The sequence below is a fragment of the Elaeis guineensis genome, chromosome 6 (assembly GCF_000442705.2).
Source record: "Elaeis guineensis isolate ETL-2024a chromosome 6, EG11, whole genome shotgun sequence".
NCBI lineage: Eukaryota > Viridiplantae > Streptophyta > Magnoliopsida > Arecales > Arecaceae > Elaeis > Elaeis guineensis.
The window spans coordinates 116,339,474-116,363,700 of record NC_025998.2 but is presented as its reverse complement, the minus strand read 5'-3'; the positions used below and the strand labels follow the sequence as shown (position 1 = coordinate 116,363,700).

General features: G+C 37.0%; 1 protein-coding gene across 3 annotated transcripts; it reads right to left on the bottom strand.

Moving 5' to 3' along the window:
* Positions 1–277: 277 nt before the first annotated feature.
* LOC105046701 (single myb histone 6) lies at positions 278–22,319 on the bottom strand. 3 transcript variants are annotated; one of them, XM_010925362.4, is made up of 7 exons: positions 22,122–22,317; positions 20,321–20,519; positions 19,910–20,130; positions 7,361–7,445; positions 6,416–6,499; positions 5,413–5,760; positions 278–674 (listed from the first exon to the last, which is right to left on the bottom strand). In XM_010925362.4, the coding sequence occupies exons 2-7, from the start codon at positions 20,468–20,470 to the stop codon at positions 660–662; spliced, it is 903 nt and encodes a 300-aa protein (XP_010923664.1). In that variant the 5' UTR covers positions 20,471–20,519; positions 22,122–22,317; the 3' UTR covers positions 278–659. The 3 variants fall into 3 exon arrangements, with proteins under 3 accessions (XP_010923664.1, XP_010923662.1, XP_010923663.1); XM_010925360.4 differs by having other exon boundaries at positions 20,321–22,318; XM_010925361.4 differs by lacking the exon at positions 6,416–6,499 and having other exon boundaries at positions 20,321–22,319.
* Positions 22,320–24,227: the final 1,908 nt, after the last annotated feature.

The following is a 24,227-nucleotide window of genomic DNA, read 5'->3' as shown; positions in this document are numbered from 1 at the left end:
AAATTTAATTTCACATTATCGATAATCTAATTGTTATACCAAATATATCAATCAAGATTCTCAATAATTTTACTGCAATATTACCTACGCATACCAAACACGGTAATCAACCTTACTGACAATTTAATGATGACAATCTATCTTGAAAACAACCCATGTTACCCTTCAAAATTGCCTGACGATATACCAAACATAACCTTAGATCTATCTGATTTTGTAATCCAAACAAAACCTTATCACCACGTCACCTTTCAAAAAATGAGTTAGCCCGTAAAGATTGAACAAAATTCAATCCTCTTTATAAAGATTGAATAAATACAACTGAATACAACTCAAGCCCAAATGATGTCATGCACAAGGTAACTGGTTTCAGTCGATGAAAACCCAGCGCTCTTATCAGTTCCATTCAGACACTTCTGACAGCACATCAATGTCTTATGAAATGATAATGTCAAGGAGCTGATGATAACTAGGAAACCTCCAACAAGGGATCATGAGCCAAGAAAGATTTCCCGGGGTCATTATCTACAGGCGGCTCTGAAGATCCAAGCTATACAGACGCTGACCATATACATATTTGACAAACAAAGAGTCAGCACCTCTGGCAATGTGTACGGAGAACATGAGGAAGTACAGCTGAATAACCCATTTGTTCCCTGTCAAACTCGAATCATCTGCACAAATTTGTAAAGATTAAAAAAAAGTTTAGTTTTGAAAATGATAAATTCCAAATTGTCTGTTTGAAATTGTTCTACTGTACGGCGAAAAGTCACTTATGCAGCATACTGCAATTTACAAATGTAGTGATATGCAAACTCTTGCAGAAGATGAAACCGCACTTAATTATCTGCCAATGGTCCACCAATGCAGGTTCATGTTATCTGCCGTCTCAGATGAAACCGCACTTAATTATGTCCTTCAAAGAGGAATGCCTCCTTTAATGTATTCTATTAAACTAAGCTGTTGTCAAAGGAATGAATGGGAACAGTCATACAACCTTACAAGCACTATGCAAAAGAATAGATGCTCTTCATATAATCAAGTATGAGCCATTATAATAATGCACATAAAATGCCAGATTCAAAATTTAAGGGGACAAGGAAACTAGCTCTTTCTCTTTGGCCGTATGAAGGTTACTGAACTCTAGTTGGGCCAATAAAAGTATCTGTCCTACAATTTCCCTTGCCCTCTTGAATTCTGGTCATCGACAAATCTGTTAACACTAGTGTTCGCCTTCAATATTAAGGGTACAGTACCACCATGCCCATGATCTATGAGCCTTTGGACTTCCTCGAACAGGACAGATCTGAGTGATGATGATAATGGAAACATATGGTGTCCTCAAAGCACCTAACAAGAAATTGAGTTATCCTGGACTGTCTTATTGGAGATTCATTAACTTTGTGACTTCTGCTCAACCTTGTAGAGGATACTAAATCGAGACCTAAGGGAAAGCAAACTCTTGGATGGCCCCTTCCCCTCTTCTAAATGCAGGGGACAAAGTCATGACGGCTCAATTGGACTTCCATTCACCTATATGTAGGATAACCTTTGTTATATTTGTGGTAGCATGAGCAACTTCATGGATCCAGTAAGTCCCATATCCTTCCCTGCTCTCCATTTCCTTGTTCTGCTGCTAGTGCGGCTATTTGCCAGTCCATCAGAAACAGGGGGGCCCAGCAGCTTCTTCCTACTCTTGCAGCTACTGCTGCTACATGCCAGTCTATCAGAATGAGGGGACAGTCGACTAGTTGTTCCCTGCCCTAGTTTCAATTGAGCCACATGTCACCACTTCATGTGGAGGGAGAGCAACCATCCACCTAGCAACCACATAGGGGTCCCAAGAAAATGTCTATACATGTACAGGGGCGTCAGATTGCACCAGAATCTGGTTCAAATGACCCATGAGAAAGATGATAGGAGTAGATGGGAAATATTTTCACCCTCTCAACAACACAGCCCACATAACCTCATCCGCCTCCTTTTCACTCCAAAAGGCTGTAAAGTTTCCTTTTCTTCCTTGTTTTTTGTCCTAAGAGTAACTAGCCAAATGAAAAACTAGTTCTGCATGAATTGAAGTTACCAAACAAGTCATAGAATATCACTATATAATAGCATTGGACAGAAACTAAAGGATATTCAAAATGAAAGTCCACTCGTTGCCAGGTTTATAGCATCTTTTTGGCTTCAAGATACCAGGTGGGAGAAGGTGGACAAAAGTAAAGGTCAAAGTATTTTCTGCTTCATAATAAGCACCAAAGTATTTCGTTGCCTTAAACTCAAAACAAATTTGTACTTTGGCATCTCCTATGAAAATCAAATTTAAGCTTCAAACAACAACATCAAAAGAGAATGTACCACATTGTGGATATAACAAAACCTGAATCTATATTTGTCTCAAAACGTGAATCCCAATATAAAAGCATCCCAACGTTCTAAAGTCCCCAGCATAGGAAAGATCAACTTAAGAGGTAAGGCATTTCACTATTATACCATCTCACTCATCATTTTCTTTTTCTTGAGAGCATATTCATTACCCTCTAAATCTTAGAATTGCAGAACTCAAATAGAAATCATTGTGGGAATGAGATTTTTATAGAAAGGAACTATAGATTTGCACTATTCACAATTCAAAGTTGCACAAAAAATAGTAATGGGAAAGTGAAGTGAAAATATGGATTCAACATTCTAATCAGTATTCTTATTCAATGATCCAAAATATCTAACATGTAAAATCACTTCTTAAAAGAGCTATGGTCACAATCCCAACCTTCTAATATGAGTCTTCCCACCCTTAGCCTTATGCACATTGCACATTTGATAGGCCTATGAACCATCAATTCCCAAACATTTCCCCTAAATGATCCAGTGTCAAATCATATAACAGCGAGGTATTGATCTCACCAGCAAACCCTCCCAAATGGGAAAACATGATTTATCAGAAGAATGTTTCTAACTCATTCCAAACATTTCCTTCAACAAAAAATATTTCTTCCAAATATTTTGATTCCTAGACACAAGTATCATTAAGAGAGAAGTTTCATGGGGGAGAACTTCCAACCTCATTTAACATGTTTGTAAGAAACAAAAAGGCTAGCAACTCCTTGTCTTTATTTCAATACGAAAACAAAGATTTTACACCACTTGTGAACTTGATTGTGGTAGACGAAAATTTGACATAATAGTAGTAAGTCATGTATCCATATATATGTCTAAGCCATTTCACATATCAAAGAAAACAATCAAAGGTCATGACATAATTTCATTCATCATCATTTCCATTTAAGTTTCACAACCTGGCAATTATGGTACAATTGTGTTCGCCAAGAATTCTTCCCTATGAACATAATGGAAAGATTTCACACCCCGCACAAGAGTGATCAAGCATCCAACCTAATAATCAATATGAAGAACTTAAATCCTATAATTGCACTAGTTTTAATTACATTTGCAACACCACAACCCAGTGAAACCTTAAAAATCAACATCAACATCTTAAATTACTTAATGCATGAAAAAGTTACAACAAAGTGGCGGGATCAAACCTTTGGATGGTTGGGCCCAAAATCCTAGAGAATCATGGATTGGGTGAATACAATCATCAAAATCAGGCTGGGCTAGGCCTATATTTATAAATATCTAAAGTATCTCCAGAGTGGGCCGGTCTAAATCCCATAGGAAGAAAAATATGACCTGCTGAGGTCTTTTTTTCTCCCTATGGGATTCGGGCCAATCCACTCAAAAGGTAGCTTTGGATACCCCCTAACGACTTCTCTCAAAGACAAAAGACCATCTAATCATGCCCTAGCTCTGTTGCTCTCTCTTTCAATGCCGACCACCACTGATAAGATAGGTCCCCCCTCTCTCCTACATCACGAAGCTAGCAGTCAAAGGGCTCTAGGCATTGAACAAGACAAATGCCTCCTGCATCAATGCCCCCTGCTTAGTTCTTCCGCCAACTCATTCCCCATATCTCCTTATCCCTCTCCCTCCTCTCTAGCAATAGACATCGACATCTTTCGAACCTACTTCTCCCTCCCTCCCCCCTCCTTCTCCCTCTCCCTAGTTTGATCCTCTCCCTAGTTTGATATGCATGGATTGGCATGATACAAACCTGTACTATACTGAACCAATTGCCGGTCAGTATGACCCTCGGTACCAGTTCAACAGACCTTAGAAACAACAAATCAAGATTCTTACCAAAGCCTCCCCACCCACTACCTAATCACCCCTTCCCAAAACATCAAAGAAAAGAAAAGAAAGGAATAAAAAGGAAATGGGAAAAGAAGAGAGAGGAGAAGCAATCGTTCTAGGAGGCAGTTTAGATAGCTGCTGAACCTTCCCTAGTGCTTGACTTTTATGCAAGTGCTTAGAATATCTGAATCTGCTTAACCAAGATCCTAGATGACCCTTTAGGCTGACTCTCACACCCTATTCAAGTTTGGCAGATAGAAAATCGATAGCTACATCTAATGGCAGCAATAGCTGTTGCAAATTTGCAATCAATGTGCAAGCATAATTAGGGCCCTCAGACCTAAAATACTAAAACAAAATGGCAAAATCGTAAAAGAGAGATATTTTCCAAGAACCCCTGAAGATGCATTATCAAACTAGATCTACTAGAATATCTGAACTCCTAACTATTATATTCTCCAAAAGTGACCATTAAAACACATGGAGGACCTCAAATGTCAAGTTAATCACATGGCTGGCAGAGCATCATGTTGCCTCAAACCCTTAAAAGAAGAAAAAGCACTGGTGGAATGATTGATTGAATTGAGGGGGAAGCAAGAAAAAGACAAAGTTTGAAATCCAACAACAATAATTAATCCCGAAGCCTAATATGTTGTTTTATAACGGATAAGGATTACCACATCTTTCTAAAACTGCTTTACAGACAAAGAAATACATGAGAAGTCAATATATCCTCAGGAAAATTCAACCACATCAAACCTGACACAAATGAGCGACTTAATTAGACAACATCCCTTTATCAATACACATCCCAAAAAAGATATTCAAGATTAAAAGTGAGAAATCCCTAATACTTCAACTACAGAAAAGTGGGTAATTTTACAAAGTACAAGCTAAATTGACAGAAACAAGGTGCACTTGCTTGATATATCTGAAGTCTGAACAATATGGTACATGTTGTAGACTAACATCTCCATCAACAAAACAAAACAAAACAGAGTCCATTGATTGCTATTTGAACCATACAAGGCATAGAAGAAGAAAACAGAATTCCAATATTGTGAATAAGGGCTCAAATTTGGGTCACACATACCTTAAAAGACGGCATGAGCATCCAAAAAAAGACCAAAATAAGGGTCAATCAACTAAAGCATCAAAACACTGACCACAAATCATATGTGTGTGTGTTTGTTGAAGAGATATACGCATAAGCATTACCAGTTTAGCTGCATTTCGTCGTTTAAGCGTTGAGATAGCCGCCTCAGCAAATGCCTTTGCTGCTTCTGCTTCAGCTTCTGCAACCTCTGCCTCTCTTGCCGCCTCTTCTGCTTCTTTAATGGCCACCTCTGCCTCTGAAACTGCCTTGGCAGCAACAGCTGCAGCCTCCTCGGCGGTCAAGTTTCTCATCTGTGCTAGTTCAGCATCAACTTGAGCTTTTGTAAGGAGTTTTATATCATCCCTTTCCAGTTTGGGAGGCTCCAATTTCATTTCCTCAAGGAGAGACACCTTGGAGTTTCTTCTTTCTGAAAAAGCTGAACTTGGTGTTATCCTATACTTGCGTTTCACCTGTAGTGGTAATATCAAGATTGCTGAAGTTTTCTTTTTAGATAAGTGAGCTATTATTACAGCTACAATTTTCTCCACCTAAATCTTTGGTTATCATTATTAACAACTCAATGGGAACTCCCTTGTTCCACCCAACACTCCATCCACTCACCCTAACAAATTCACTAGACATGCTCCGGTTTCATCAACCTCTCTAAGTCTTCCAAAGATTTCTAACGGACCAATGCAGAATAAGGAAAATTGATGAGAACAACATGCAATATTGCACAATCTTTTTTCTTAAATATACCTGGATTTTAGGTCAGAGATGGTGCCCCTATTTGTTATTAAAGGGTAGACCATGAAAATGTTTCAGTTCAAAAGCTTGTTAATTTGCTGAGGACCAGTCTGAAACAACAATATTAAGCTATAATACTTTGTCTAAACAACTATAAACGAGTGTCTAGACCAATTTTTACCTAAGATTAGACAGTTTGAAATGAGCCATAGCAAGTCAATTCCAAAGCATCAGGTACATTCCCTTATTATAGAGAAAAACAAACAAATCCAATGCACTGGTATCAATGTCCAATACTGTTGCAAACTTGCAATGCATCTTCCAGTATTTGCCATGATCTAATATACCTTTTGCATTTTGCATGAGAAGGTAAATTACCTTAATCAATTTCCCACTCGCAGTCAATACCTTCAGTTTTGCAGACAACAACTGTTTAAAATCTGGAGGAAGCCAGTATTGTTCCTGCATGAATCACATTAATTGATAAAACTATCAGCCATCTTCAGTGGGGAAAGGGAAGTCCAAGTGGCAACACCTTCATTTTAGCAAAAGAATTCCCATAACCTGACATGCAATGCGTGATTGCCTGCTCTGAACTATGAATTATATTATTCTTATTATTATGACTACATATGTTACAAACAGTCTTTATTTCATCGGTGCAGGGCCATGCTCGAACCTACACGCTTGCACATGTCCCATGAAGTGAACATGCTAAATGTTAAGCAGATATTTTGCTCAGACTCTGTCCTTTTCTCTCTCTCACCAAAATAAAAAGGAGGAACTATTTGTTCTCCATGAAAAAGAGAAATAAGATGCCCACATTCATTTATTTTAGTTGGATAGAAAAGAAGCCAGAAATTCAAACTAAATATGAAGATGTGCAAGCCAACTGAATCCAACCTCTGTGCAGATATTATATCAAGTAGTTACAAAATTGAAAAGCTGAGGGAAATGGTTCCAAAAGCAAATTTTCCTAGAGCAAACAAACAGCGGGACTAAAGTGCATAGAAACAGAAAATCAAGCCATCGTGTAAGGCAGTATGGCATACCTATACAGTGATCATACGCACAAAGCATATAGCAATTACAAAATATTCGATAAACATTAGCTTATATTTCCCTCAGATCAAACAAATCAAATAAGTTTCTGAAGTCAGCTTCTAATGTCAATAAAGTCAGAAACAAATAACTACAACTAAATGTTTTGTTGCCACTCATCCAGGGAATTGCAATTAAATAAAGATAAAACTTTCACAGTAACCTTTCTTCCAAGTAAAATAAATAAATAAAAAAAAAATCGGCCAAAGGTTGGAAATACACCTCTATATACATGGCAATAGCCGTCTTGTTAGACCCAGTGGGCTCCTTCAGATTAGTAATCGCTTCCATTATAAGATTGTCCAGCCTACAAGCATAAGAAAGAAATCAAATAAAACAACTAGAAATGATTAGGGATGAAAGATAGGTCCCCAAAGTGGCGTAGGAACTGAGTCACAAGAAAACTCAACATTGAATGAAAAGTCTAGGTACAGTAACATTGAAAAGATTGGCTAAGCTAAAAGAAAGAAGTATAGATAATTACAAGAAGCATTATATGAAAGAATCTGACTCATAATATCTACACGACAATAGCATGGTACTCAGTTGTTATCATGTGGAACAAAGAAATTTGTTGAGAAAGAGACCACAGAAGTTTGATACAAGTATAATGTAGAAAACTTGTACCTCTCTATTTTGCTGCCAATGCTGCCCTAATTATGACACAGCTATTTGCAGCTCTTTCTCATTCTCTTCTCTTATTACAAAGCAATCAATAATCATATAAATAGTATTGTGAAAAAAGGACCAATATCCTACTAATTTACTATGCAACCAACGTGTGTGCAGTAAATGCCACCACCACTAGTGAGCAGTGACACTTCTTATCCATCAATCTTGATCCCTTTTTTCTGCCTTCAACAATGTTTTAATGACTGCTGTAAGCAAAAGAAGGGGCCACTTAGCATCCAGGCACTAGACAGATGTCCCAAGATCAAGGCAGCCCAACAAAAAGATAATTTCAAAAAGATAATAAACATAAGGAGAAATTTCAAAAAATAGTTTAACAACCAAAAAAATTAGAGCATAACATATTATTAGATGTACGAAATCAATGGGAAATGCCAACTTGGCAACATTCACTATTAATTAAGACATCAATCTCATGCTCTTCCATACTCAAACATAATGCAAACATTACAAAGAAAACCATGTAAACCTCATCAAAATTATATATCCATCTAAATGGTGTCACATTTAAACTATAACACAAGTTCTTTTGAACATCTGATGATTTCTTACAAGTATTTGTGAGCTACATATCAGACATCAGATTATAAAGCAAACCCCATATAGCAACTCTAGTTTGAAGACCAACATCGACTTAGTTTAAGCCAAAGAATTGCCAACAAATTCTACCTTGAAATTGGTTTCACATTATTTGCTGCATTAGGCAGATGGTACTGATAAACGACTTGGAAAATGACTCAGCTTTCTAAATAAATCAAAAAATAATAAAATTTCAATACATACATGTACATGTTTCCCAAATAATATAAAGACCCCATTCCTAACAAAAAAGGAGTTATCTAAATGGGAAGAAACCTATTCAACAAGTCAAAATTATTCATTATGATTTAAGAGTAGTCATTGCTTAAATAAGAAACAAGATAACAAAATCGAAAATTCTGAAGCTTCCAATTCCGAGGCTATTTTCATAGCAAAGTTATCGCAAGGCATTGCCAGATTACTACATATTTCTACTATAAATCAATTTACCATATCAAGTACAGTGCAGTCCAGAAAGTTCTCATAATGGAAGAACATCCAATTTAAGCTATTTAAGTTTGAACTTGATCTCCTTATTAATAACATATTCAATAATATAAAGAAAAAGACTTACAAGAGCAGAGAAATTTCTTCCAAGCATTCAAAAAATCAGCGGCAATTGTCTGCTAAATAGGTTGCACTGAAAGTTCTAATATCATAAGAAATATGCTAAAAGAGGGACAATGTTGTGGTCCTTGTTAAGTAGCCATACTTTGTACCTAATGATTCCTCAGCAAATGCTAATAATATTTGAATCTCCACCTCATTTATGAAAACGAGACCCAATGCTTCTCCAGTTTCAGTAATCCATCTCCACAGTGAAGTCAATTCTCAATAACCCGTACAAATGGCATCAAGACATACCTATCAGTCCAACAAATATCATATTGCATGGCAGATTTTTAAAAAAAAATGAAGAAAAAGAAGGATTTCTTCTATCAGAGTTGCTCTCAGAGAGTTAAAAGGAGAAGGAGTTCCATTGGTGTTCTGCTCAGAGAACTAAAATCCGGTGAATATTTGTAGTAATAGTAGTAGTAGAAGAAGAAGATGATGATGATGATGACGATGATGATGATGAACATGACGATGATGATAGTTCAAACTAGGAAAATATTTATCACATACTATGAATTCAAGCATCAAATTAAACTCCTTCATTTGGTGTCTGCAAAGAGAGTGAGAAATAATAATTTAGCACAAGCATTATGCAAGAAAGCTCACATTCCTTACGCTGGAGTGTAGAGAAAGAGGACACTGCTAATGTAATTTATATTCATGGACTAGGTACATGGTGGTGGTGAAGAAGAAAAAGATGATGATGATAGTTCAAATTAGGAAAAACATTTATCACTTACTATGAATTCAAACATCAAATTAAACTCTTTCATTGGATGTCTCCAAAGAGACAATGAAAAGTCATTGTTTAGCACCACAAGTATTATGCAAGAAGGCATGCATTCGTTATGCTGGAGAGTAGAGAACTAGGACACTGCTAATGTAATTTATCAGATAATGATTATTATGATGATGATGATGATGATGAGAAGAAGAAGAAGCCCTCTCAGATAGTCCAACTAGGAAAACATTTATCACTTACCATGAATTCAAGCATCAAATTAAACTCTTTCATTAGATGTCTCCAAAGACAAAATGAGAAGTCATTAGAATAAGCATTACGTATGGAGGCTCACATTCCTTATGCTGGAGCACAGAGAACAAGGTAGCTAATGTAATTTATTGGAAAACTGCCTGCGACATCAATATTTGTATATGCAATCAATAAAACGTGACAACCAACTTGACCCCTAGGCCCCGTTTGGTCCAGGAATAAAGTTATCCTGAGAACATGAAAAAGGAAAAATAACTTGGAGAGAAAAAGGAGGAATAACTCTATTTCACCAACTTTCCAGAACTTAATCCAGCTTTGGGAATTCCATGAGTTTCTTTTCTTTTTCTTTTTTTTTTTTTGAGAGAGAGAGAGAACTCAAAAGTGCCCCTCCAACTCCCTTTCAGGGATGAACTTTTAGTGTTGGAAGAGTAAAATGGAATAAACAGAAAAAGATAGCCTTGTTCTGGTTTATTCATCTTTATCCCTTAACCAAATGAGTCCTTATCAATTAAAGGACAATTAAGAACTTTAGTAACGTTTATGAAAAATATCTTGGTTTATGTTTATGTTAATGCATTCATAGGAATTAACAAAAGTTTCAATAAAATATATAGTATCACTGATTCATCAACCATCAAGCCTCATTGCAACTATCTAACGTCAACCACATAGATCCTTGTCAATGGATCATTCCTAATTCTCATATATCATGCTAATGGTCCTCTCTGGTATTGCCACAAACCCTTCCATCTCCTTTCTCACAGCTTTCAGCCATTTTAGCTTAGTCTTGGACTCCTCATTGTTAACCATGCAACACAGATTTAAGCATCTTTCATACGAGATCATTTCTAAATCTTTGTTGAAGATGCCAATACCATCACAATGAGTTCTTTGTTCCTTTGTCTTTAACTGGAGCAACTTATCCCTTGAGCTATCATTCTTATCTTACCACATATCAATCATGACGTTCAGAACTCCATTACATACATCCAATTTGCCTAGACCCTCTTCACTGCCCAATATAAAATTTATGTCATTTTATCAAATTTCCCGCACATCACTAAAGCACGTTTCAGACCCAAAATGCCCCAAAAGCACAATGTCAAGTTGCCCACCCAGCTCTTGTTCTATTAGTCAAGTTTTCACCCATCTCCTTTTTTCTGTATCATAGATATAAAAGTACCAAAATTGTTCAGAGCAGCATTCTCTCTTTGACCTGCAAGGATCACCTCAACAATTGATGGTGAGTCAAGCACTTCAAGCAACTTTATGGAAATGAGATCCGAGACAGGTAATGCTTTATTGTACTTTAGAAGATTAGACGGGGGTGCAATATTTAATGCTTCCTAGGGCATATTTTCCATATACAAATTTTTATTTCTATGTTCCAAGTGTCAAAACAACAAGCTCAATTGAGCCAGTCGGATTTCAACACTTGGAGCTCTATACATCCGCAGGTGGAGTTCAATGGCTATGCAAAAATATCCTGTCAAACTTGCTTCACCTATAGAATTTGACAAATCTGTACCTCACCAACTAAAAGTTTTACGCTCTAAAAGGCAGAGAACATAGATGACACCATCTTGATGGACCTCTGTTCATTTTCCCCATGACAATAATTTGGTGTAACAAAACTAATCTCTTAGACCTATAGAATAACTTGACCCCACACATAAGGGCCAAAGCTCATTTTGCATATAACAAGGGCTATATTAACCTTATTTTGGGCTTATCCAGGGGTTTCACAGAAGCAAGAATCAATACTTTTAATTTCTTCACACGACCATTTTTCTGTCTTTCCTAGTTGATTTTTTTTTAAACCTGAAGAGTGAATTGGGGGAAGAAATTCCTTTACACTGCTTGCTTGGTAATGGAACCAAATGATGTCACTTAAAGCACCTAAAACTAGGGGTGGCAAATGGATCGGGTCGGTCATAAATGGATCGGGTCAGAAAATGGTCAACCCAAACCCGACCTGTTTATTAAACGGGTCAAAAATTTAAACCTGAATCCGACTTGTTTGTTAAACAGGTAATCCGACCCGACCCATTTAAACCGTTTATTAAATAGGTCAAATTAGATTAAACGGATTAAACAGGTTAAACGGATCAAGTTAAATGAGTCAGAAACAGGTTAAACGGATCTTAAATGGGTTAAACAGATTAAACAGGTCGGGTTAAATGGGTCAGAAATAGGTTAAACAGGTTAAATGGGTTATCTAACTCAACCCAACCTAAATATTGAACGAGCTAAATGGGTCAGATATTAAAAACCCATATCCGACCCAATTATTAAACGGGTTAAACGGATCGACCTGTTTATGACCCGAACCCGTTTAGCCTAGACCCAAACCTGTTTATGGCGGATCGAACACGGGTCGGGTTGGCAGGTCAGGTCATATTTTGCCAGCCCTATCTAAAACTAATGTACCAAAAACAAAGCACCTAAAAGCTAATAGTTCACCCTGTGAACCACGACTGGGAAGCGGAAGTCATAAGAAAGAAGATATGTTCTTCTTTATACCTCTAATCAAGAGGATGTATAGCTAGTCAAGTTGGCCAATGTTGCTCCATAAGAAAGTTGCAAAATCATCAATACACACATTGCAAAATGTTTCCTGTCTCTCCAATCACATAATTCTGGTTCCACAGCTTCAAGTGAGGCCTCAAATTGTACAATTGGTTTTTATGACCTTGTCCAGCAACATGAGAAAAAACCTCTTCACAGGCTAAAAGGGTAATTAGCCAAAAAACAGAAAACTGCATGTAAAGAACTAACTATGCTGTGCTTTTTTATACAAGAAAGAGGTGTATACATGAATAGAGGTCAAGAGCTTAAAAAAGAGAATCAAAGATCATGAAGAGGGTGGGTGAGGAATGAAAGTCAAGATGGGTTGTTTAGATTTCTATACTAAATCATGTGCATCTAATATCTTTTCTCATTGTATTCATGGTATGCAATAACTAAAAATTCCTCTTAAATGATGCCTAAAAAAATGATAAGCATGGTTCGTATTATCGCAGTTGAGGTCTTGACCAATAACAGCACAAATAGACATAAGATGTTGCGGACCGTGATCTTGCACGCACATGCCTGTTTACATGTACACACACATGCACATTCTTACAATGGGTTTGATAATCAGAAAATATCAAAATCAACAAAATTAAACAAAAGAGTAATTGTCTTCCTTTTAATATATCATCCAATACTCCAATATATTGATTTTTATAAATTGGGGATTTGGATATTTTGGTTCTTTTGGTAATTGTTCAAATATTCCACTTGACCAAGATAACCTAATGTCAGTACAACTCCAAATTGGTCAGCCACTACAATCACTATGATATTGGATTATAAAATATTTGATGATATGGTCTATAACCACTTCACAGTCTTCACCTCAATCAACATCTATATTATATTTTAACAAGAGATTTTTTTAATTTCATAAAAATCTAAGAAAATCCTGCCTTACATTAGCACCATTCATGACTGCCAATTTCTAGTATCTATAGTCCACCCGCCACAAAGGGGAAAGAAAGAAAACAAAGCAAAATGCATATATTCAACTCATCTCCATGAATCTGATCAAACCTAATCAAAAAATCTTTCTAATAATATGTTGTTGCCCATTTGTTTGAGTTATGAATCAGTCACTTGCACACAAAATCTCTTTCATATATCTTAATCAATTAGGCAACCAACCGATTTCTTTCCTGAAGAACCAGACTATAAATGACACCCATGCACCTCTTCTTCAATGAGGCTTTTCCTCTCTTAATACACTTTCTCGAAAATTTTAACATCTTCCTTCCATGACAAAACTACACTTCATTTTTTTGCATTGTAATCAAACCCCATCCCTCCATTTTGTATCCTTTTTCTCTTGTTTTCTTCCTCCTCCTAATCTCATGCTCTTAGAAGAGAAGAAAGGTTAACCAAATTAAAAGTAGAAGTTTATTTAAAGATTCAGATAGATAAGAAATACATAAATGATAGCGAAAATATTAACAAATGGCATCCTAGGAAGCATGCATACAGATACACAATATGGATATGACATGATATAAATATGTCAATATAGCAAATCTTGCAAAAATAGGATATAACATGTCCAGGATGTGGTATTTTTTACATATACGCTCAAAAAATCCAACAAATAATCAACAATAGAAAACTCTAAATAAGAACACAATAAGAATGCATCCAGCAAACATAAAAAGTTTATAGACACAAATGCAGCAATCTAATATTCTGTTCTACTGGAAATAAATAGACAGCAGCCAGCAAGAGAGCAACATAATTAAAAAAAGTTGGAAAAATAATAAGAAAATATGCAGCAAAATACAAAAACTTAACAAGAGCAAGGGCTGAAAAACTAAACAATCTAGCAACAACATAAACAAATATTAAAAACAAGAACCAATAAATCAGCAAGCCAGCAATATGATACAAATTCTGTTGTTCAAAAGTTAATTGAACACGAAAAAAAATGCATACTACATATTCCCTCTTCTCTCTCAATCAGCAAGCCATCCACTCCCTCCCTTCCCTCTTTTCCCTCAGTTGGGATTTAGGGTAGAAATTAGGGCAAAAGAGAGAATAGGTGCCATCCCATATTCACTTTAAGTTATTAGACCGGTTGCAAATCCAGGTTCAAAACCCAATCGACCCAAGCCCAGAAGCCCACCACTAACTTCAAGAGTATTGTAGAAGTATCCCAGGAATATCCAAGAAGTATCCGGACATATCGTAGAAGTATCCGAGCCCTAATTTAAACACGAAACAATCATGATACTTATTTTTCATATCGGACACGTATCAGGTAGTATCAGATCTGTCTCCATATCCAACGTTTAGATACTACCATAACACCTGTTTTGAAGTATCAGTGCTTCTTAGATGGCATCACAACCATCCATCAAATTTTGTTCTGACATTTTATTTTTTTAGTGTATTTTTGTTTTTCTATGTTAACTTTGTCAGTTTTCTATTTTATTTTATTTTATTATTTGTATTTATGTTCTGTCTAATATTGGATTCTTTTGTTTTATATTCAGTTTATTTTATGTTTTCTAATTCTGCCTACTCTCTCTTTTGTACCTCGCAAGCCAGCCAATCACTAGCTGCTAGATGAATCCAAGGCCTATTTCCATTTAGTTATTTCCATCCCTCATGACTTGATTTTCTTTCCTTCCTTCAATAACAATCTCATGCAACAAACCCCGCATCTCTCTTTCCTTGTATACATGAGTAGTACATCTTTCCCCTTCCATACTAGATCATGCACAGTGATTTAAGTGCTCCCTATGTGCTGACATGGCAACACATGATTTGAAGTGATCATGTGAATACTTTCAATCACTCTTTGCTGCATCACCATGTAAGGGAACACAAAAGATATTATGCATGCAAGGGAGCACGTAAAAGATACTATGCACGGACCTGCAAATAATGATTTTCAAGCAGTCCCTCCTGCCTTTAGGCCTTGCCATAGTTTTACTTTTTTAAAATAACTTATTGTGCTTAAAATCTGGTCTCCTCACAAGACCATGAGATTGAATAGGCTCATTTACTGCTCTTTCTGATAACTGTGCCCCCATCATCTTTATCTTCAGTGAAACCCAAAAATGTTAGCTAATGTAACTCCTTAGTTGGCACCATTCTCTCTCACACATGCATTAGCTCCCCCATTTTCTTCTGTGATTACAAAAAGAAAGGAACTTTGACGTATTATATTCCCTTCCTCTTATAAAACTCTTTAGTTCATGCCCTTAGTTCCCACACCACTCCCACCTCCCTGCATCACATTGCCTCCTTTGCCCATATGGTATTCCCAGTTTGCTGTTTAATTGGCCCTTGAATAAAATTGATGGGAATCTCTTATATAACAGAAGAACAACAAAGTGTGTGTAAGGTGCACAAAGCATATCTAAAAAAATGGAAACAACTGATATTTCCTTTTAGTTTTTAATTCTATCTTCCAAGTTTCACTTTAATTCAGTGCATTTTGAATCAGTGATACTTCAACAATTTTACATCCAGTAGTGTAAGATCAGGTACGTCAAGTGTTGCAAGTTATTTATTTATATTATTTGTATTGTTTTATTCTACTTGCATTCAATATGATAAGCTCATGATTACCAATTGGATATAATGCCTCTAATGTACTAGGCAGCAAGTCTACCATTTACTCTAGTCATCCAATCCATCTTGAGATATCTTTAACTCCCCTATTTAACTTTATGAAGCTTCCAAACATATAAATTCACAAAGAACAGTGCGGTGGGAACATGCCTGTCTTAAGGAACCACCAAAGGAGTATAAACTGACACATTTCTTCAAAGTTTTTTATGCTTAATGCATTAATTATAATTCCCTAAAGCTTACAATCAGAATATTATCATACTAAACTAATTAGATCATTAATTTTAATTCATAAAGTTCTTTTTAAATATAATATATTTATTCATGTGTGTGATGTTTTTCCCTTTTTGCCATAGCAGGAATTGCATGTGCATGTAATTTTGGGAATAAAAATGGATCAAAGCAGCTATTAACAATATGGACATAATTGCAGATGCAAATAAGATAGTTTAACTTTGTGGGAAGCAAAGTTTGCCACACCAATCCGTACCATACCGTACCAGGCATACATACCATACTAGTATCAAATCGGTATATAGTCTCGTACCATACCAACACTCAGTACACCTTGCCATCTCGTACTATACCACATACTGACATTATTATAGTATGGTACTAGTACATGGTCCGGCACCAAAACGACGAATCTTAGTAGGAAGGATATTACTTCATTTTGTGCTTTATTAACTCAAAGTATACAAGCCTCCCAGCTTTCTTTTACTATTTTTTCAAAGCAAACAAATGATTGTACAAAAAACAATGCAAAATGATTACATCCGCTATCAGATGCAAGGTTTTGATACCGTGGGATGTCCATGGAACAGGATGCCCCTGCATCGCAGCACTAGGTATGATGATGTCCCATCCTATCCTAGTCCATTTTCCAACTCATCTTATCCCAATACAAGGGATATTGCCCTATCCTGACACTAGCGACAGTCAAAGCTCTGCCATTCTACCGGTATTTAAAACTTTGACCACATGACTCTTTTACTAGAACCTAATAGTTCTATGAGATTACACTAGTTAAAAGGCTGACAGTTAATAATGCAATTCGCTAAACTAAAGATGCCAATGATGGATAAACATCACATTGAAAATATGCCAATGTTGTCACTTATTACCCCTTGCAGTTCATGAGAATTATATGAGATTGGACAAGGCTGAAAACTGATTTGTATATTTTTTTGAATATGTCAGAATTTGTGTATCCATATTTGTAACTACTTTTATCTAACAGACACAACTACGATTACAAATATTAATTAGATGATAAAATTAATGTACATAACCAGATAGATTCAAGTAAGGAATCGGATTAGGATAGATATTAGTAACAAGCTTTTTCAAAACCTTGAGAACATGGCTATCTTGGTGGGTAGTCCATACCAAGATGGACCATGTCTTTAGTATATCTCAGGTGAGATGGAAACTTGGGCAAAAAGGGAAAGGGTCAAGATATTTGGGTTCTCAGCCAGTAGTTTAGGAATCAACATATTGAAATCTGGGCAGATATGGTAAATCCAAGATCACAATTAACTACCATTTTAAGATATTAATTTGAATATTTAACAAATATAAATTAAGTTAAAATGTCAAAAGACTGAGTAGGAAATCCTAGCAAATACTTCGAAATTGTAGAGGTCTACATGGTTTCAAATCCCAGAAGGACATCCCATGGATGTCGAGACGGAATACCATCCCAAGTGTCAAGATAGGCCCATTTCGCCATTGTCTAAGCATCTTTGTCTGCATGTCTTAGGACATCCCCTATTCCTTGTGTCGAGATGGGCAAGGCGGCGGTGCATCTCATTCCACAAAAACTAGGACAACCCCATCCCAGAAGACTTGAAACCTTAGTGACCTATATATCAGAATATATCAAATTAGATTGGGCAAGATATTATGGGTTGAGGTATTGATTATATCATAAAGATGAGTGCCTAATACTGATGAACAACTAACTTTTTTTTTTTTTAATTCGGATACTAAAGATTTTAAAAGATAAATAAATAAATAAATAACCTTAATATTTTTCAAACGATATTTTTTTCTATATGTTAGCAGGTACTTCCCTGAAAAAAGATAAAGGAATGAGAGAGAAAAGAAAACATAAAAGTTTTAACAGAATTAAAATTTCAAAGGACTACTTAGTGTTAGCTTAAAGAAATTAAACCACATCTTTATGTGAGGTGCACACACAATAGAAAACATGACAAGATATGAAAGGAGCAGCATTTATTTTCTGCTGTGATGAAAAGAGAGAGGAAGAGTGCTGTATGCTTGTGTGTCAGCTATGACATGGAATTGTGAAAACAATTGGAAGTTTGAAACTGAAGGGAGAAGACAAATGGTGGCAAAACCATGCTAGTCTCCAGCAAAATTTGTTTGAGACCAATCGAAAACACAATGGAAACAATATGAGTGGTGATTTTTCCGTTTGATCATACCAAGTAAAGCTTTCTTATTTGAGAAGAATTCTTCAACTTGCTAAGCATATAAAATGGTGCACTGAGAGAAAGGAATCTATCAGAAGGGTTTATAACCGATCGTTGTTCCAAATTTGAGAAACATTACTTCCTAATGAAACAGGCAATATTTTAGGTGTTGCTGACAGCCATGCCAAATTTGTAACGGGAAGGATGGTGTTGGATTTATGGCCATACTATATAGGAGATTTTGAGCTTTTCAGACACCCTGGCTCTGTCCAAGCTATACTGTCCGATGTTTGACACCGTCTCTATCCAAGCTATATGCTCCGATGTCCTTTAAATAGTTCCAATTTAGCATTTAATTTTCTCATGTCATCATAATGTATATGCAGACTAAAATTTACTTATAATGCAAGATCTAATTATGGCATGTCACTGCCCATGCATGTCCTAGGAATTGCAATGTTTTGTTTATTCCTTGTGCTCATACCTTACTACACGCTCTTTTAAGACAGGAAAGACCATATGCATGTTCTGTTATCCCTTCTAGTCTCTTCATTAATGCCTAACTAAGACAACATCATATGTCCCTATATACCCTAGCATGCCTGCATGGATCGAAATTTGCTGTCCAGAATAACTGTCATTTTTCTTAAATCTTTATTCCATCACACTCTCATAGCTTCTGGCTCAAAAGTTCATACCGACAGATATTCCCATTCAATAGCTGACATCTCCAAATGTTAAGACTCCTATAATATCCCAACTCAAAGCTCTTCATCTCCAAACTATTAACAAGTGCAAGCACCCTCATGCAAAGGGATCTCCCATACCAATACACATCTAATAAGATGTATTTGTCACATGCAATTCACATGAGATGAAGGTTGTTATTTTCCATCTGACTAAAAACAAATCCTGTTGACCATGCAACTTGATGAATATAATCCAACTTTGTAAGGTATACTCTGCTAATTTCTCTACTTTACAGTGGGTGAATCTATTAAAAGATAGGAATGATTATAGAAGTAAGGAGAATAGTGGGTCCATGGAGATTTGTGCTTGGTGCACTCAAATTTATATTAAAACATTAATGAGCAATGGGTAGCACACTGATGGCCTCGTACATAACATGGACAAATCTCTCAAAGTAGTTTGAAGTCTGTGTTATAACAGTGGTGGTACATGCCCTTTAAAGACAAATCAAATACAATTACCACAAATTACTGGGTTAGAGCCCAAATTACATCTAAGATAGCAAAAGATTGGAAAATCAAAATTCAAACCACCTGATGCAAATTATACACTAACCTTGAGATAGATCTTTTAGGGCCAGTAAACTTCAAACTCTCACTAGACATTGCAAGATGCTTGGCATCGACAATTTCATTATCAATATCCTCAACTTCTGTAGTGAGAACCTTTGGGTTATCATTATGCTTCGAAATCTGTCGGCTCTTTTTCAAGGCTATCCTGGCCTTCTCTCGAGATCCCCATCCATTTGCAGTCACACTCATATTCCGCCATTTGTCCTGTAAACCAACCCAACGATTTTTTAGATTGATATTCGGCATCAAGCATTAGAATCACATTAAATTGTTGAGAAAGCAATCATGTACCAACACTACCACTTTCAATATTCTTTTTATTTAAAGTCGAACATGTTAATTTATTTTACAATATCTGAGTTTGCTTAACAAATCAATTCAACAAAAGACTCACCTTGAGATCAACATTGGACCGCAAACGTAAGACGGCACTAAATTCTGGATCTTTCAATATCGTTCGCCATTTGCCAGCCCCGTGTTTAACAACTCCAGCTCTGAGGGCAGCCTCTTCCTCTGCTGTCCATTTCTGCTTGGGAGCACCCATAGAGAAAAGCCACAAAACCCTTCCAGAGGAATCTAATGATGCAAATCCACTAACATGTACTCCCACATCAATACGCAAACAGATGAACAAATCACAGATCATAAATCACTAAATAAAACAAGATCAATTTTGTGCTCAATGACCAAAATGGGTCATGCTTGGGGGGAAAAATCTCCTGCTCAGAATGAATTTTAAAGTAACAAAAAACAGTCAAAAGCAAAACAGAATCAACAAAACTCCAGTCACCTCCACAGTCATCCAATATATCGCAGTACGCTCAATGTCCAAAATGGGTCACACTAGGGATAAGAATCCAATCTCAAGTTCAGATTCCAGTTTAAATGAACAAAAAATAGTCAAATGCAAAACATAACCAAACTCCAGTCACCTCCACACGTCCACCATCATCCAATATATCTCAACACGTTCAATGAGCAAAATGGGTCACGCTAGGGGGAAAAATCAAATCTCATGTTCAGATTCAAATTTACATTAATGAAAAATAGTCAAATGCAAAACATAATCAACCAAACTCCAGTCATCTCCATAGTCATCCAATTTGTAACAATAATTCTTCACTAACATGAAGAAAAGACTGCAATTCCGACTACAAAAGGCCTCTAAAATTTTCACTTCAAAAAGGAATGAAGAGCATGGTCTCCCCATTCATGGAAAAGACATAACAATATCCTCTAGTAGAGTTGGGGGAAAATAGCAACGAAACATATAAGGTTTAAGGTCCCAGCCATTGCATAACTTACACTTTCAGTAATACAGCTCAGAAAATTCAATAGTGATTCCAAAACTTGTATTTTGATCCCTTCTTTATCATAAAGATACATCTTCTCAATTACCAAGATATAAGAAGTTCAAAAATGCTTTTCAGCTGAGAAACCAATCAAAGTAAAAGAAGAATCCCAGATGACACAAGTAGACAGTGAAAGCACATAGCTCTGGGACACATAGAACTAATATCAACTTCTCAAACAGCACAACAGGAAAGTTTGTAGGAGACCCACAAGACCAACAAAAATTGCACACCTTATCAACGCAATCTTATTTCACAAATTAATTTTGATCAAAATATAGTGGCCAACTCATAAGAAAACAGTTCAAGTCAAAACCCTATGTAAACAGAACCAAGGGAATCAGCTAAACTCTAAGAAACACGGAAACTGATACCTGAAGCAAAGCCAATGTCATCACTTTTAAATAACTCGAGAACAAGTTAGAAGCGAAAACCTAATTCCATAAAAAAAGTGACCGAACTTCTAGAAATTCTAACTAACCCACCCCAATTTCGCATTAAGCTGCTCAAACCAGCCAACAATTCGCACGGACCAACGACGAGCAAGGCCTGAATTTAAAAAGATATCAAGGAAGGATCCAGATTCGTATCCATAAACCCTAATCACCGCCAAAACAAATAAAACAATATAAAATTTCGGAGAACCGAACAACGATACGATTTGGGTGAAAAAGAAATCATCATTTTCTCTAAAACCCAGAAACCCGTCAAAAAAGGTCAAAAATTCATAAAAACAAACAAAATAACCGAAGAATCAGAAGGAATTAAGAGAGAATAACGGCCGGATCAAAGAGGAAAATAAAAACGAGGGGAGATATGAATGGGGAGAAAGAAAAATACAACCTTTAGATGGTAGTGGTGGCGATAGGGCGAGCTTAACAGGATTTCAGCGGGAAGGAGGGAGAGGAGGGGCGAAGGGGGTAGGGTGGGGGTAGAGTTCTCCGGCCGGAGTTTTACTTCATCGCGGCTGCCTTCAAGAAGACGCCATTTCCGGGCGGAGGCCGCAGGGCTTATAAACTTGGAAGGGAAGATAGTAGGCGATTGTGGGAAATAACGAGAAAAATGCTTCTTCTGAACCAAAAAAAAAAAAAGCGCGACTGTCACGTGGCAGGAGGGCGGAAGTTACTCTTGTGTCGCAACTCCAACGTGTACCGTATGGTCCCCATTAAGTGAAGTGATGTCACGTGGCTCATAGATTTATTTTATTTTTTATAAATTATATAAAAACTGCTTATCGGATTTTGTAGGTGAACGTTGGACTTCTTGTCCTTTTTTTTTTTTTTTTTTTTTCTTGCTCTTTTTTTTTTTACGATAAAAATATCTTGAGATAATATTTTGCTAAAAAAAATGGGTTATTTGAATATTTAATAATAAGGGTGAGAATAGATGCAGGTGAGATCAACCAATATTTATGTTCATCCTATCAAAAAAATATCCAATCCATATCCATCTCGTATCTGTCTCAGATTGGATCGAATCGAATAAAATAGAAGGTCTAGATTAGATCAAATATACACACCTTACCTCATCAAAAATCCTCAGAACGAGGTCTAAGAAACCAAAACACCTCTGATCTCTTAAGGTGCTCTCCTTCCCCATAAATCTCTGAAAAAGAGAATGAAATGAAAAAGAAAAGAAAGCAAAAAGTAGAAAAATAAATGATCAATCTATATGGCGAAAAGTCTTATCTTTTAATTTTCTCCGATGGCCAAATAGGGAAGCTTAGATGATGGTTAAGGTTTTGTCACCTGTCAGAGCATTCTCCTCCTCCACCACCGCCTACTTGTGGGAGTTGTGAAGGTTGCCACGGCCACCTGCATTTCCGCACCCATTGCCCACTTCCCCTCCACCCGCGACCCTATTATCGCCCGTCTCCATCTTTCCTCTATTTTTTCCATCCTCAAGAGTTTCAATCGGCCAGGAGGCTTGTGTTAGGATTTGATGCCTCGAGATTCGATCCATATTGAGTCCACAGTGAGGTCCGCGACGAAAAATAGAGTCCAACGAGTCCAAGATCACCTCAAATAGAGTCCGGATGAAGGAGATACGCTCGATTGAAGTTGGCACGAAATCTGGAGTGATGGAGGACCGGGAGCATGCACACGGGCGCGCATGCGCAGGGGGGGTTCAGCGGCCTGAATAGCTCGGTCCACAGTGGACCGGACGGTGCACAGAGGGACTTGTGGACCGAGGGGGCATTTCCCCTCGGTGTCTCACGGTCCATGGTGGACCAAATGTTGTTTCCCCAATGTTTCTCATGGTCTTCGACTTATCTCATGGATTGGGGTGCGATCGGGTTGCTTACGGTGTTGCTGGTCTCGATCCGACGATTCAGAGGAGTTCTCTGGGTGTTGTGAGGAGTCCTTATCCTAATCTAACACATTTTTTAAGCCTTTAAAAGGCCTGTTCATGAACAGAGGCCCAGGTGTGTGGCACGATTTCGTTAGGCAAAAAACCCAGAACCCAGAGAGAGAGAGCACATGTGAGTCACTGAGAAGATTAGGAGCAAGACTTCTGGACAGTGGACAGCGATCGCTTTAGGGGTTCAAGAGGGTCTTCCTAGAGAGAGCTTTTGTGAGGGAGAACTTCCTGTGAGGGAGAAATTGGGTGTACAAGAGTTAAGAGTGTGATCTCCTCTTGTAATTTTTCTTCTCTTTTTCTCATAGTGAAGTTTTGCATGCTCAGTGGAGGCGAGCTCTTTTTTGGTTGATCCACATATTTGATTATTTCTATTTTATTTCTTCTTTCTTCCTGCTGCGATGCGCGGTATTGAAAAAGTCCTGAGAGGTGGTGTCCTGACCAGACATCCACTTACAAGTGGTATCAGAGCGAGACGGTATCAGGATGCAGATTGCAGCGGTGGTGAGCAAGATTGAAGATGAAGAAGATAGGATCAATCAAGATGGAGATCAACAAGTTTGATAGAAAGAATAATTTCTCTTTGTGGCA

Bases quoted from the DNA above. Each gene is read 5' to 3' on its own strand.
- LOC105046701 (XM_010925360.4), bottom strand. From the start codon at position 20,572: ATGATCTGTGATTTGTTCATCTGTTTGCGTATTGATGTGGGAGTACAT. The intron at 6,500-7,360 runs GTGTATTTCCAA...TGATTCATGCAG, and splicing joins CTATTGCCATGTATATAGAG to GAACAATACTGGCTTCCTCC. The intron at 5,761-6,415 runs GTAATTTACCTT...TTACCACTACAG, and splicing joins CGAGTGGGAAATTGATTAAG to GTGAAACGCAAGTATAGGAT.